The 14,599-nt window shown below is 71.8% G+C and overlaps 1 protein-coding gene across 2 annotated transcripts; it reads left to right on the forward strand.

Annotated features, from left to right (window-relative positions):
• Window positions 1-254: 254 nt before the first annotated feature.
• Window positions 255-9,393, forward strand: RHPN1 (rhophilin Rho GTPase binding protein 1). Of its 2 annotated transcripts, XM_059672448.1 has the most exons (15): window positions 267-513; window positions 4,043-4,158; window positions 4,545-4,670; window positions 4,858-4,933; window positions 5,544-5,621; window positions 6,014-6,138; window positions 6,219-6,385; window positions 6,507-6,700; window positions 7,046-7,202; window positions 7,304-7,420; window positions 7,736-7,930; window positions 8,301-8,377; window positions 8,510-8,656; window positions 8,731-8,886; window positions 9,055-9,393. In XM_059672448.1, the coding sequence occupies exons 1-15, from the start codon at window positions 433-435 to the stop codon at window positions 9,208-9,210; spliced, it is 1,968 nt and encodes a 655-aa protein (XP_059528431.1). In that variant the 5' UTR covers window positions 267-432; the 3' UTR covers window positions 9,211-9,393. The 2 variants fall into 2 exon arrangements, with proteins under 2 accessions (XP_059528432.1, XP_059528431.1); XM_059672449.1 differs by lacking the exon at window positions 8,510-8,656 and having other exon boundaries at window positions 255-513.
• The last annotated feature ends 5,206 nt before the right edge of the window (window positions 9,394-14,599 follow it).

Below are 14,599 nucleotides of genomic sequence, written 5' to 3' on the forward strand. Positions count from 1 at the left end.
GCGGCCGGGACGGGAGCGGTTAGCGAGTTCCACGTTCCGCGTTATTTTTTCCTTTTCCCCTAACTTCTCGGCGCACTCCGCGGCCGCCCGCGCACGCGCACTGCGCGCCCCGCGGCCCAGCTCGGCGTCGGGCCCGGCGGTTGCCAGGGGCGACCGCATTCCCCCAGGACTCCGCGGGTGGGTGGGCGGGGCCTGGGCGCCCGGAGCCATCTCCTTCGCTCTCTGGTTGGTCGAGGCTGCTGTCCGTCGGAACCGCCGCCGTCGCCGATTGGGCAGCGGAAAGTTTCGCACGCTCGGCGCGGGCCGCCACACCCCTCCCGACCGCCGGGCGGGCCACCCGGGGAGACGACAGTGCGGGACCCGACGCGGCGTCCGGGAGGGACCTACGCGGGCCTCGGCTTCCAGGCGGCGCGGACCGAGCGGCGGGCGGCGATGATCCCGGAGGAGAGGCGAGACGGCCCGGGCGCCGGCGACGAGAGCCCCGGGCTGCAGGCGGCCGACAGCGTCCGCAAGGTGGGCGCCCGGGGAGTGGGGGCGCCGGGAGGAGGGCGCCCGGAACGGGCGGGCGCGGCGCTGGGTCTCCGGCTGCGTTGCTCCCTTGTCCGAGCGCAATGCAAGGGAGACTCCCGCCATCCACACCTCGCTCGCCCCAAAAGGCAAGCTGGGCGCACTGTTGGGGAAACTGAGGCCCGGAGGGCAAACTCCGCGATAATTGCCTGCGCTGGTTCCGCTCTCGCCGGGTCGGGATCAAGTGCGGGGGAAGCAGCAGGAGGCCCCTCCCGTGCGGCTCGGGGACGGGGAGAGCGCCGTTCCAGCTCGCCGCTTCCCGGGCGCCCTGTCGGGCCGGGGCTGGGCTCCGGTCGGTGACAGCCCGCGCCTGCGTCTCGCGCCGGCCATTGCGCCTTTCCTAACGCCCCTGTCTCCGGGCCGCCGGCCTCGCGCTGGGCACCCGCGCGGTGTTTGCTGACACTTTGAGCTGCTGGTGGCTGAGGCCTCGCAGGTACAGGAAACGGCCGGAGTCACAGGCGGGAGCGCGTCCTTCCGTCCTTTCCCTGCGCACCCGCCCCGTGGAGTCCTGGGCGCTGGACTGTGGACCGGTTCCAGGAGCGCCGGGAGGCCCGGGAAGGGCGTGGGGCGGGGCCCTGCCCCGATGGCCCTGGGAGCGGGCTGCTCTGGCGGCCTTGCTCTCAAGCACAGACGCCAGTGTCGCCTGCAGAGGTGCTCGCCTCCCTCTCCCAGGCCAGGCTGCGCGGAGGACCCGGCTGCTCGGTTCAGCTTTGTGCGATGGGGCCGGGCCTTCCAGGGGCGAAGGGGGTGTCTGGTGGGACCTGGGGCCCAGGTTGGCAGCCACGTGATGCCGACCAGACCCCGCAGGGGCAGGCCCTCCTCACCCCCAGGAGATGCCAGGTGCTGTGGCAGCTACGTGTGGGGAGCACACTGGGCCCTGGTCCCAAGCGTGGACACTGCCCTTGGTGACCCCACTTCCCGCGGCCCCGGCACGTGTTGTCGGATGGAATGTTGGGGAGGTTGCTCACACACGTGTTCCAGAGGGCTCTCTGCCCCAGGGCACCCTGGGAAGGCGCGGAAACTTCCCAGCCTCCTCTCCAGGCGACCCAGCAGCCCAGCGGCCGACTGTGCCGGGAGGAGGCGCTGGGCGGCCCTCCCACACTCCTCTGTCCTGTTGCCCCAGCAGCTCCTGCTCCCTGGAAGGTCTGACCGGACCCCTGCGGGGGGTGGGGGGTGGAGGGGGCTGGTCCCTGTACGGTCACAGGCTGGGAGTCAGGACAGGGCCGCTGGCCAGGCCGAAAGCCAAGCAGTGTGGGCGGTGTCTCCCCAGGGGCACTGAGAGCGGCGCCAGCGGGGACTCCCCAACGCCAGCCAAGGGCCCAGTTAGCAGGGGCTCTGGGAGTGGGGCCGTCTGAAGGCACCAGGGGCCACCAGTGCCCCAGTGAGCCTCCGAGAGGGGGGGGTGTCACCCCGCTGGCCGCAGGGGCCTGGTCTGTGTCCATCTGGCATGTGTGTGGTTGCAGCCACCGTGTCCTGGCAGCCGTGTGGAGGGTGGGTGCTGGGCCCACTCCTTGGGGTGTCCAGATCCTCTGTGTTCAGGTGAGACCGAGGGAGGGAGGGGGGCCCTGAGGGGGGGGGGCGGGGGCTGATCTGCCAGGCGTGAGGGCCTCTCCCTGGGAACCCCCGGAGCCGGGAGCCTGGGCAGGGCGGGGACCCGCTGTTTGTTCCAGCGGCCTGTGCTGGCGTAACTGTCCTCCAGCTGCCCCCCCCCCCCCGGGCTGTTTCCTCCTGGGCTGCTGGGGCCGCCAGCCCGGTCTTGTCAGTGGGTGTGAGGGGGTCTCTTCCCTGTTCTCCACCCTCTGCACCCGCTGGGCTCCGGCTGGGGAATGCTGGTCACCTGCGCCCCCTCCCACAGCAAACCCCTCCCCCCGGGGCCAGCTCCACCCGGTGAGGGCGACAGGCCTGAGCAGGCTCTCCGTCCGTCCGCCCGCCCGCCCAGCAGCGGAGGTCAGGTGGTTGCTCCGTCCCACGCCACCCCCCCCCCTCCCCGGGCTCCAGCCACTGGCCTGGCGGGAGCGTTAGGGTCCAGGTCGTGAGGGGTGCCCCCGAGCTCAGAGTGGGCCCGGCCCGTCTCTCTGGGAGCCCCGGACACAGACTGCAGGACCGTGTCGGTGAGGCCAGCCCTGCTGATCCGCGGCCTCTGCCCAGCACAGAACCCCCACCCGGACAGACGGCCGTGGCCGCTCACCCCGAGGGCAGGGCACCTGCTGGGGGCTCGCAGTCGGAGCTTCAGGAGGAGCGGGATGCAGCCTGGGCTCTGCCCCCGCCCCAGGCCTCCTGCACGGAGGGGGCACGGTGGGCGCTGCGGGCGGAGAAGAGGCGGCGGTCAGCAGGAAGGCACTCAGCCGGCATCCTGAGACCAGCCGCCCCGTCTGTAGATGTGTCCCCAGGACCCGCCATGGGGAGTCCCCTGCCACCTCTGCTCTTCCTCCCCGAGTTCAGGGAGGGACACACCCCCTCTCTCCAGCCTCCTGTCCTTCATGTCTCAGAAGAGTGCCTCCTCCTACAAGAAGTCTTCCCTGATTGACCTGTTGAGACCGCTGGAGTCTGGACACATTGGGCGTAAGCCCAAGTGGCTGTGCGCTGGCAGCCTTCGCCATGGGGGGGGAGAGGGCGCTCCTGTGCTGGGCCAGCTGGAGCCCGGCAGGTCTGACACTGCCTGTGCGGGGGGCGTCCTGGGGTAATGGGGACAGCAGACACAGCAGGCGGCCGAGGCCGCGCTGCGGGAGGAAACCCTCCCTCTGTCCGCGCCCCTGGGGCAGCGGCTTCGTTCCCACGCTGGTCGGGTGGAGTGAGCGCCCAGGTGGGCGTCGGCCGGGAAGGTGGTTCTGAGTCCTTCCTGATCCCTGGCTGCAGACGGACCCCACGGGAGGTCCCTGCGTGGCCGGGAGGAGGCGCGGTGGCCGCACGTCCCTGCTGTAAGCTGCCCCGGCTCTTCACTGCGGCCCCAGACGCGGGCAGGCTGGCACTGTTGCCCGTAGCGTGAGGAGCCGCGGCCGGGGTGGGCAGCGGGCAGTCAGGAGGCCTGGCTTGCTGCCTGGGAGCGAGCGACCCTGGGCCTGTGGTTGGGGCGCTCGCCAAGGGGTCCCCATGAGTCATCAGCTGGAACGGGGCCCAGCAGAGCGTTGAGGGGCGGCCCGAGAGCCAGCCTCCCGGCCTCGGTCACTGTCCCCGGTCCCTCCCGGCCTGACGGCGCTAGAGCAGGCGTGTGAGGGGCTGCGGGATGACGTCCAGGAGGACGCGTGGTGAGCTGTGGCTGCCTCCTGCCCGGGGCCCCATCACGCGGCGGCCGCGCCCCATCAGCCCAGCTGTGTCCCACCCCCACCAGTCCTGCGGCCCTCAGCCCTTCCTCCCGGCATCACCCTCTGAGCCCAGGCTCCACGCCAGGTGGGCCAGCTCACCCCCTGCCCCATGGGTGGGGGACCCCTGGCCCGGCCTCAGGGTGCTGAGCCTGTGACCCGTGGCCTCCGTGCAGGGCGGCGACCCCCTGGCGCAGACGCAGCGAGGCCGCCTGCAGAGCCGCAGGGCCCGCGTCCACCAGCAGATCAGCAAGGAGCTCCGGATGCGGGCGGGCGCCGAGAACCTGTACAGGTGCGCGCGGCCCGCGGGCAGAGGGCAGGGCGAGCCCCATCCCTGCCCCCAGCCTGGCCTTCCAGGGTCCCCGGCCCCTCTGGGGGCTCCAGGTGCAGCACAGAGGTCTGACCCGCTCGCCCTGGGAAGTGGGTTCGGAGTGTCTGCCGCGGGCATGGCCTGCGCCTGGGGGAGGCAGGGGGGCGGCCGTGCCCTGGGGCCCGGGGACAGCCAGGACATGCTCGCGTGGGCAGGAGTCTGCACGAGCCGCCGGCGACTCGGGAAAGGGGGCCTGGACCCGCTGCTGCCCCAGGAGTGGGCTCTGGAGCGGGGGCTGGCGAGGCTGCAGCGTGGTCAGGCCTGCGGCCCACCCACAGGGCTGGCCTTCACCTCAGCCCCCTTCCCAGAGCCACCAGCAACACCCGAGTCAGGGAGACCGTGGCCCTGGAGCTGAGCTACGTCAACTCCAGCCTGCAGCTGCTGAAGGAGGAGCTGGAGGAGCTGGACGGCGGCAGCGACGACGGGCCCGGGAGGTGCGAGCGCGCGTGGGGTGTGGACACGGGTGTGCGTGTGCGTGTGATGTGGGAGGTCCGTGACCCGGGCAGCCTGCGGCGTGTGTGGGTGTGCGGGGACGCCTCTCAGAGTCGGGGGGGGGGGTGTGGGTGTGCCGCGGGGCGCCGGGCCAGCCCCAGGGTCGGGACTCGCTGCTTCTGGTTCCAGTGAAGGCATCACTGTCCCCCTGATCCCCCTGGGGCTGAAGGAGACGCAGGAGCTGGACTGGTCCGCGGCCCTGAGGGTGAGTGCGGCCTGGGGGCCGAGGGGGGCGGGTCATGGAGGCTTCCTGGTCCAGCGTCTCGTTGGGCAGACAGGGAAACTGCGGTCCGAGGGGGGAGGCCTGGCCTGGGGATGCCCACCTCCCCCGCTCAGGGGGTTGGGACTGCGAGGCTTTGGAGAAGAGCCGCCTGGGCGGGCGCCACAGAGCTGGTCCTCCTGCCCGGAGCCCCAAGATGGCCCCAGGGTCCCCATCTCTCGCTCTGAGGGTCCCACAGCCAGAGCCTGTGGTGAGAACCGATTGGTCCCCCATCTTGTGGGGGCTCAGGAGCCGGGCTGCTCTGTCCAGCTGGCCACTGCCTGGCAGGCCCTGTGCAGAGGCGCCTCCATGTCCCTCTGTGGCCTGCGGCACCTGCCCCCCGGGGGTCAACACAGGAATTCGAGCAGAAACAGCCCGGAGCCTCTGGGCCCATGTCTGCAGTGAGGGGTGGCCAGAGGGGAGGACCGGGCGGCCCTTCTCTGGGGCTGGGGCCTCCCCCCCCCGCCCCCCGTCTGGGCCTCCCCACCCCCAGTCTGGGTCTCCCCCACGCGGGGCCGGGAGACTCCAGGCAAGGCCAGTGCCCCCCCCCCCCCAGGAGCTGATCTCTGGGCACTTTGGAGAGGATGGCGCCACCTACGAGGAGGAAATCAGGGAGCTGGCCAACCTGCGGCAGGTAGGGGGCCCCGCCCGCCCCACAAGGAGACCGGCCACACCCAGTGACCCCAGAGGCTCAGTCCCAACAGCAAATGGAGCTCACTGTGGACTCACCACAGGGCAGCCCCGGGCAGTGGGGACAAGGCTCACTGTGGGCCCCCACGCCTGCCAGCGCCCTGCACCGGGCACTCGGCCCCTAGCGCAGGGCTGCTCCATGCCTGTCCCTCCCGTGCCCTTCGGTCTCCTGGGGCGAATGTGAGGCCCACGACTGCCCAGGAAGGACAGACGCCCGGTGTGGCCCCGTCCGCTCCGGACCCGGCTGCTCCCTGGGCTGTGATGTCCGAGGAGGCTCTCAGGGTGGGGTGCACGCGGGCTGGCCCGGAGGGTGGGGTCAGCTGCTCCCTCCCGCAGGCCGTGCGGACGCCCAGCCGGAGCGAGGCCGGCCTGGAGCTGCTCATGTCCTACTACAACCAGCTCTGCCTCCTGGACGCTCGCTTCGTCAGCCCCGCCCGGGGCCTGGGGCTGCTCTTCCACTGGTAGGGCCGCCCGCCTGCGCCCATCTCTCAACTTCCGGGTTGTTGCCTCGGGCTCCACCCAGCCTGACCCCACCCTGCAGGTACGACTCGCTCACGGGGGTCCCGGCCCAGCAGCAGGCGCTGGCGTTCGAGAAGGGCAGCGTGCTCTTCAACATCGGGGCGCTGCACACCCAGATCGGGGCGCGCCAGGACCGCACCTGCCCCGGGGGCGCCAGCCGTGCGGCCGAGGCCTTTCAGAGGGCGGCAGGTGAGGCAGGTGCCCGGGTCTGCGCGACCCAGAGCCGGGGTGGGTAGGACGGCCCCCTGCGAGAGGGGCTCAGCCTGTACCCGTGTGGGGCGCTCAGGGCTGAGGGGTGCGGCCGTTGCAGGCGCCTTCAGCCTCCTGCGGGAGAAGTTCTCCCGCGCGCCCAGCCCCGACATGAGCCCCGCCTCGCTCCGCGTGCTGCAGCAGCTCATGACCGCCCAGGCCCAGGAGTGTGTCTTCGAGGGTCTCTCGCTCCCGGCCCCCGCCGCCCCCCACGACTGCCTGGCCCAGCTGCGCCTGGCGCAGGAGGCCGCCCAGGTGAGGACGGCGCCCCTCTCAAGCGAGGCCTGAACCAGCACCTTGGGCCCCGGCCGGCCTGGTCAGCTGCCAGCTGGGTGGGCAGGGCCTGGAATGGGGCCGGGGCGGCCTGCGGGGCTGCATCTCCTATTGGTATCTGGTCCCTGGGGGGCTGGTCGGGACCCAAGGTCCTGAGTCCGGCTCTGGGACAGCACTAACCAGAACAGGAACTGGGGGCACAGACCCCAAGCTGGGACCCGCGTGGGCCAGGGCCGGTGGAGGCTGGTCCCCAGGTGGGGAGGCGGGGCTGAGGCTGCTGGGGGGCCCGGCTGGGCTTGGCCGACCGTCCTGCCTGGGTCCTGGCAGGTGGCGGCCGAGTATGAGCAGGTGCATCGGGCCATGGCCCAGCCGCCGGTCCGAGACTACCTGCCCTTCGCCTGGACCACGCTGGTGATCGTCAAGGCCGAGCACTTCCGCGCCCTGGCCCACTTCCACGCGGCCACGGCCCTCTGCGGCGGCCCCCGTGAGAGCCCCACCCCACCGAGCGCTGCGTGCGGGGGAGGCGGGGGCTGTGCGTGCAGGAGGCCTCAGTGCGGGGGGGCTCACGGCCCTCTCTGCCCCCAGCGGCCGAGGAGCTCCTGGTGCGGGAGCGGGAGGTCTTCCTGGAGCCCCAGGCCCCCCGTGAGCCCCAGCGCCCCGCACTGGCACCGCCGCAGGAGCCGGAGGAGCGCAGGAAGCTGGGTGAGGCGGCTGTGGGAGAGTGCGGGGCCCTGTGGGGGGTGAATGATCCCCGGGGGCCACCCCGCCCTACCCTTCACAGGTCACTCCTTCTAGCCACGCCTGGTACCCCAAAGCTGACGGGTGGGGTAGCCAACCTGCCTCCTGGATGCCCCCCACCGCCCACTGGTGGGTGATCCCGGGGCAGGAGGGGGCACACGTGGGAGGCTTTTCCGGGCCCAGCGTTCACCCCGGCAGCTCCCCTGTCCCATCCGGGCGGGGGCGGGGGGCTGGGGCGCAGAGGGCTGTGCAATGGGCGCTGTCCCCGCGTCTGTGCAGGCAAGGCCCACCTGAGGCGCGCCATCCTGGGGCAGGAGGCGGCGCTGAGGCTGCACGCCGTGGGCCGTGCCCTGCGCCGCGTGGACCCACTGCAGGCGGTGCTGGCCCAGGCGCTGCGGCGCTCGCTGGCCAAGTACTCGGAGCTGGACCTGGAGGACGACTTCTTCGAGGCCCCCGAGGCCCCCGACATCCAGCGTGAGCAGCCGCGTGGGTGGGTGTGTCCTGGGCGTGGGGGGCGGGGCCCTGCGGCCTTTGGGGCGAATGCATGACCGTCCACGCCCACAGCCGAGCCCGAGAAGCGGGGTGCTGGAGGCCACCCACGCTGCCGCCCCTGACTCCCCCAAGGGGGCTGCCCTGGGAGACAGACACCCCCAGGCCGCTGCCGGCTCCTCCGGGGTTACCTGGGCGGGAACCACCGCGGGCTCCTCGCACCAGTGGGGGTGCAGCCGGCCCGGATGTCGGAGAGGGACGCGTGTCGCCCACTCTGGCTGAGCCGCATCCAGCCGTGTCCCCGGCCCGTGAGCCGTGGCCTGAGCCCGCCCTCCCTTCCCCGTCGCCCTTTCAGCCAGAACGTCCCAGAGGCCGGAGGTCCGCGCCCCCAGCTTCTCGCAGGTGAAGGTGGCCGACATCTTCCACCGGCTGGTGAGCGCCTTCCCGCCTCCGCTGCCCGCGAGGCCCCGAGGGGCCCGGCCTGCGGCGCCCCCTGGTGTCGGCCCCCGGATGTGCCGCTCGGTGGGGTGCCGCAGGCCAGGCCGCTGACTGGGGGGCTCCCAGGGGCCCCTGTCTGTGTTCTCAGCCAAGAACCGCTGGCGGCTGGGGGGCCCCGTGCACGTGACCCGAGGGGAGGGCGGCTTCGGCTTCACGCTGCGGGGAGACGCGCCCGTGCTCATCGCCGCCGTGGTCCCCGGGGGCCAGGCCGCGGTAAGGCCGGGAGGACGGCGGGTGGGGGCGGCGGAGTCTGGTGGGACTGGGACCGCAGTGTCCTGCCCCCGCAGGCGGCCGGCCTCCAGGAGGGCGACTACATCGTGTCCGTGGACGGGCAGCCGTGCCGGTGGTGGAAGCACGCGGAGGTGGTGGCCCGGCTGAAGGGCGTGGGCGACGCGGGCGTGAGCCTGCAGGTGGCGACCCTGCTGCCCGCGGAGCCCGGCACGGTGAGCCCCGCCCTCACGGGGGCTCCGCCCGCAGCAGCCCCCGCTGCACCAGGCCCAGCCCCCCTGGGGGACCCCGCTGCGGGGCTGCCCTCAGGAACCCCCAACGCGCCCCACACCCCCCCTCGGGTGGCCCCGCCGGTGCTGACCGCTGTGCATTCCCTGACGCAGGGGGACCGCCGGCCGCTGCGGGGGCTGCTGAGGAGCCAGGAGCGCCGCTGGGAGCCTGCGCCCGCGAGAGCCAGCCCCAGGCCCCTGCTCGGCTGGAGCCGCAAGGCCAAGAGGGGCAAGACTGGGGGGCGGCCGTCCCCAGCCCCCCGGCCCTGAGCTGCTCCGCCGCACCCCTGGTCGCCCAAGGAGACGTGAGGGGCGGCTCCCCACAGCGGGGCCCAGCCTGGCCTGCAGCTGGCTGGGGGCGGGGACCCCGTCGTGTCCTCCCCCAGCCCCGGAGGACCTTCAAGCCAGTTGCCACCCTGCCCAGTGCCCACTGCCCATTAAAGACAGTGTCGGGGCAGCAGAGGTTGCGGGTTTGACTCCCAGGGCCCACACCTCGGCCGTGGGTGGGTCCCTGGTTGGGGCACCTGCCGGCCAATCCAGCTCCTCACACCGGTGTTTCCCTCTCTTCCTCGCTCTAAAAGTCAGTTAAAAAACCCACGTATCCTGGGGTGAGGCTTTAAAACGGGGAGGGGTTGGGGGGGGAGAGGGCCCGGAGGCACCTGGAGGGGCGCCGCCTGCGGGCAGATTGGGGTCGGGGGCCGGTTGGGCAGGGATCCCTGTGGCCACCAGGGGGCAGCCGTCGCCCGCTGCTGCGGCGCGGATGCGGGATCTCCGGGCGGAACGGGGGCGGGGCGGCGCGGAGGACCCCCTGCGGGCCAGGCCGCCTCTCCCTCCCCCTCCTCCCTCCCCTCCCCCCTCCTCCCTGGGAGGTCCCCAAACAGCTGCAGCCCGCGCCCACACCTCCCTCCCGCTTTGGCTCTGCGGTGGGGGGTGGGGGGCGGGGGGGCGCGGCCAGGGCTCCCGTGTGTTTCCCGCGACCCCCCTGCCTCCGGGGAGAGGGCCTCACAGAACCGGCCAAGGTCACCTCCGCACGAAGTAACTTGATTAACAAAACCGCCTCCGGGAGGCCGTTACCTGCTAATCCGGGGACAGGCTGCAGGTCCGGCGGAGAGCGCAGCGACCCTCCTGCGAGCGCTCCGCTGGGGTCCCAAGCCCCGCCTGCCCCTTGCGACCAGGGAGGGCCCCCCCAAAGGTGGCACCCCGCCCTCCCAGGCTCCCTCAGCCCCTCCCCTGCCCCGCACACCGGCCTCTCTCCAGGGTCCTTGCCAGGAGGCCTAGGGATGAGGTCCAGGGCACGGCTGGGCCTGGCTGGACCCACAGCTTCGCCCCAGGGCCAGTCATTTCCTGCACCCCCACCCGGGGAGCAATGCTGCGCCCCAAGACCAGGACTTGGAGGAGAGGGCGGCAGCCTTGCGCTGGGTGCTCCCTGCCAGGGGCTCAGGGTCGCTCAGCGCCCGCCCTGTGCGCCCGGGTGGAGCCGTCCAGCCCAGGCGAGGGACCAGGTCTTTTCCGAGTGGCGGGGCCGCCTTGGCCGCCGGCTCATGGGTGTGCACACGTGTGGGTGCGCGTGTGGAGATGGGGGTGCGCCCGCAGGGCCACCATAGAGCTCCGCTGCGCTAGGGATTCAGGCGTCTGCCCCACACCCCGAGCTCCAGCCCGGCTCCTGCCCCCCTCGCTCTCTGCCCCCCTTGGTTTTCTGGACGCGGCCGCCTCCTGTCGGACTCAGCCCCCCTTTTCCGGGCCCATCACCGCGTGTCCCTGTCCCGGCCGCGCTCTGGGCCATGGGCCGGGCCCACACCGGCTCCACGCATGAGCCTTGCGCGGAGGCGGCAGCAGGACAGCGCCAGCTCCCGGGGCCCAGTGCGGGGCGGGGGAGGCGGGGCGGGGGAGCAGGGCTGCGCACAGGCAGGTGGGGTCCCGGTGCGCCCTGAGCGGGCGGAGGCGGAGGCCCCAGAGGGGCTCGCTGCGCAGCAGAGTCAGGGCGAGCCGCGAGAGCAGCTGTGCTTTGCCAAAAGAAAGCCGCGCAGGGGAAGGGCCGGCTCCGTTTCGCTTGGGTCAGCAGCGAGCCTGGCGCAGAGATTGATGCGCAGAGGCCTGGGGAGGGGAGCGGAGGAGGCCCAGGAGCCAGAGGGCGGCCGGGCGCAGCGCGAAGGGGGCCGCGGAGCGGGTCCCTTCCCAGCCTTCCTCTGCCCTCCGCCCCCTCCCAGTTCACTCTCCTCCCCGGACCCCTCAACCCTGGTCCCCGTCTCCTCCCCTGCTGCCCAGCCCGGGTCCCTCCAACCTCAGCGGCCTGTCTACCCTCCGTGCCCCTGGCTCAACCCACAGGAGACGGCACTGGGGACCCACGGCCAGGCTGAGGGGGTGAGACGCCCCAAAGCTGCACAGCCACCTGAGGGCCAGCCAGGGGGACCCCCAGGCCCCGGGGACCCAGAGGTGGGGCGCCTAGAAGGGCATGGGAGGCCCTGCTGGGGAGCCAGCCAGGGTGAGGCCGGAGAGGGGCACGACCTTCTGCAGGGGCTTCAGCCCTGGAGCCCCAGGCAGGGAGGGGTGCTGCTGGACTGGCCCGGACTGCATGGGTTCAATGGGGGCCCCAGAGATTCGGCCACCGGAACCCGCGACTGTGTCCTTGTTTGGAAAAAGGGTCTTTAGCCCCCGCGGGGCTGAGGGGTTGAGCGTCGACCTATGACCCAGGAGGTCACGGTTCGATTCCCAGTCAGGACACAGGCCGGGGTTTGGGCTCCATCCCCAGTGGGGGCCGTGCAGGAGGCAGCCGATCCATGATTCTCATCACTGATGTTTCTCTCTCTCCCTCTCCCTTCTTCTCTGACATCAATAAAAATATATTTCGTAAAGAAAGAAAAAGGGCTTTTGCACACGTCATTAAGAATCTGGGTGAGGTCCTCCCGGACACCCCGCAGGCCCTGAACCCGCCGACACCCATCGGTAGGGGACAGGACGGGGCGGGGCCTTGGGAAGGCGAGGTGGTTGGAGCCGAGCTCCCGCTGGGTGAGGCCGGGAGGGAGGCAGGGGAGGTCATGGGCTGGAACAGCTGCAGGAAACCAGCCTCCCACGCGTCCCGTGCGTCTGGCCTCAGTGTGCCCTTCTGTAGGACGGACATAACCGGACGGGACCTCGGGGCTGGAGGAGCGGTGGGCTCAGCCCGGCGGCCGGGACAGGCACCCCCTGCGAAGGCTGCCACCCCTCGGCTCTGAGGCACCTGCTGGGCCGCCCGGAGCCACCGTGGCCTGAGCGCCCGGATTTGGGGGTTGTCTGGCCAGAGGCTGACCCCACCTGCCCCTCTGCCTCCTCCCCCATCCCAGAGCCTCTGGGGGGTGGCATCGTCTGGGCTGGCGGGGGGCAGCCTGGGAGGAGATTCCAGGAGAAATGCTGGAACCGGAACCGGAACCGGACAGACGGCTGAGCCACGTCCAGGGAGCAGAGACCCAGCTGCGTGGGGGAGGGGAGAGGAAGAGCTGGAGGAGGGGGAGGGGGGAGGCAGAGAAAGGGGTCAGTGTGTCCCCCCACCCCCAGGGCCATCCCTTCTGAGAGGTGAGGGCTGGCTCTGGGCCTGAGGCCTCTGGAGGATGGGGGTGGGCGTGCGGCCCAGGGGGTCAGGGCCCTGCTGGTCAGGGTGCGGGGAAACCCTCGCACCCGGGGCCCTGAGCTGGGCAGGAGCTGGCCCAGAGGCCTGTGCAGCTGGCACTGGAGTGGGGTCTCCCTTGTCTCCAGCTGCATCGGCCCTGGAGGCTGGGCTGTGCTCTCAGGGTCCCGGCGGTGCCCCCCCCCCCCCCCGCCAGGCCTGGCCTAATGCGGGTTTACCTGCAGGGACTGCCAGCCCCCTCCCGCCCCCCCGCCAGGGGGTGAGCCAGACGTGCATTAAGGCCGGAGTGACTTATCGAGCTGTCAGGGCGAGCGTTTTAAGACAGAATTATAGGGGAGAGGAAAAAGATTTTTACCAAATTAATGAAAAATCAATCTGGCTTCAAAAATCCATTAGCCCTCATAACGCGGCGGCTACAGGCCGAGCCCGCCCCCTCGGCCATTCATTACCCTCGGTGTTTACATCTGAGACTGACACCTGCCGCCCACCCCCACCCCAGACCCAGAGGCCCCAGCCCGGGGCTCCCCCCACCCCCAGACCAGGGCCCGGGAGAGGGTGAGGCTGGGCAGACCGGAGGCGGGGGCTGCTGGTGGTGGTGTCCGACGGCTCGGGCAGGGGGCTGGTGTGGTGGGGGCCGCGGGTCCGTGCTGCTGGCAGTGGAGGCAGGAGGGTCCGTGTGGGTGACGAGGGAGGCTGTGGCCACAGGTCCCTGTGGTGACAGCCTGTGGCCTGCCCACCCCTCCCTCCCGCCCGATGGGCAGCCCCTGGGGAGGTCGTGGAGGCCCTTCGCTGTCCCACTGTCCCAGGCCACACGGGCGGGTGAGCCAGAGGGACAGGCAGGACGCCAGGGCGTCTCCTCCCCCTGGGGCAGAGGCGGCCGGGAGGGAGCGGCTGGCGGATGGCGAGTCTCTCTCTTCCTCCGTCGGCGTCTGCGTCCCAGCAGCCCCTCTCCCTGTTCCCTGTGACCCTCCTGTCCCGTCCACACCAGCTCCCCGAGGGGCATCCTCTGGCCTGGACTCTGGCAGCCCCTCTCCTGGGTCCATGCCTCCCCTGCCTGTTCCCTGGCCCCCAACCCCCCTGCGCCCTGGGCCCCGCCCCACCCCACCCAACAGCCCTTGACAAGTGGCTCCTGAGTTCTCTTGAGTGTCTTTTCACCTCATTTGTTCATTTGTTCATTCGTTCATTCATTCACCCACTTCTCCAGAGCCCCTCCTGGAGCCTGGCTGGCTGCCCAGAGGGACAGGGCTCAGTCCCCCTGCCCCCAGGAGTGCGTGGGCTGCTGGGGGCCGACAGGCCAGGGGCAGGAGGCTGGGGGCAGGTGCCATGGGGGCCTGGGGGCGCCCGGGGTGTAGGTGCTTGGAGTCCCAGGCCCTGAGGGGCGGGCAGAGCCCAGGGGGCCTTGAGAAGTGGGGGGCCTGCAGGCCCGGCCCGGCTCACCCTCCCCTGGGGCCTGCTGCAGGCGGCAGCGTGGGGAGCCCTGGCCCTGGGAGGATTGACAGCCCAGAGGGGCAGCTTCCCCGAGGCCATGAGCAGGGGGAGGGCGACATTAGCTCGGGGCCCTTCAGGGGCTCGGGGCCTGGTTCCAGCCGCCCACCCCTCACTCAGCCCCATGGAGCCAGACAGTCGAGCTGCAGGCTGTGGTCTCGCAGATCAAATCCCACTTCATTAGCGGTGCGGCTGGGGCAGGGGTGGGGTGGGCAGGGCCCAGGCCCAGGCCGTCTGCGGTTCTCGGGGTGGCCTGGCCGCCTGGCTCCAGAGGCACCCAGACCCACCGAGCCGGCTGTTTCCAATCATCGATCGGGTGTGCGACTCGCCAGTTGCGCGGGCAGGCAGAGCGTGGGCAGCACAGGTGGCCCGAGGCTGGCCCTGCCTCTGGGGGGAGGGTGCCGGGGGGGGCCCTTCCTCTCCTGGGGCCCCCACTTGGGCCCTGCTTCCCCTCCCCCTCCGCCTGTGTCTCACCCGCCTGGGTCCCAGGAGGCCTCCCTCCCTGCCGCCCGTCTCAGGGCAGGCGTCCTCCTGTCACGGTCCCCTCCGTCCTGGTCCCTTTGGGAGCACCTG

This window comes from Myotis daubentonii, chromosome 17 (genome assembly GCF_963259705.1).
Source record: "Myotis daubentonii chromosome 17, mMyoDau2.1, whole genome shotgun sequence".
In the NCBI taxonomy this organism is placed as follows: Eukaryota; Metazoa; Chordata; class Mammalia; order Chiroptera; family Vespertilionidae; genus Myotis; species Myotis daubentonii.

Excerpts from the sequence above, each read along its gene's own strand:
- RHPN1 (XM_059672448.1), top strand. The coding sequence starts at position 433 with ATGATCCCGGAGGAGAGGCGAGACGGCCCGGGCGCCGGCGACGAGAGC. Across the intron at positions 4,159-4,544 it reads GGCGCCGAGAACCTGTACAG|AGCCACCAGCAACACCCGAG; the intron begins GTGCGCGCGGCC and ends CCCCCTTCCCAG. Across the intron at positions 7,931-8,300 it reads CGAGGCCCCCGACATCCAGC|CCAGAACGTCCCAGAGGCCG; the intron begins GTGAGCAGCCGC and ends TCGCCCTTTCAG.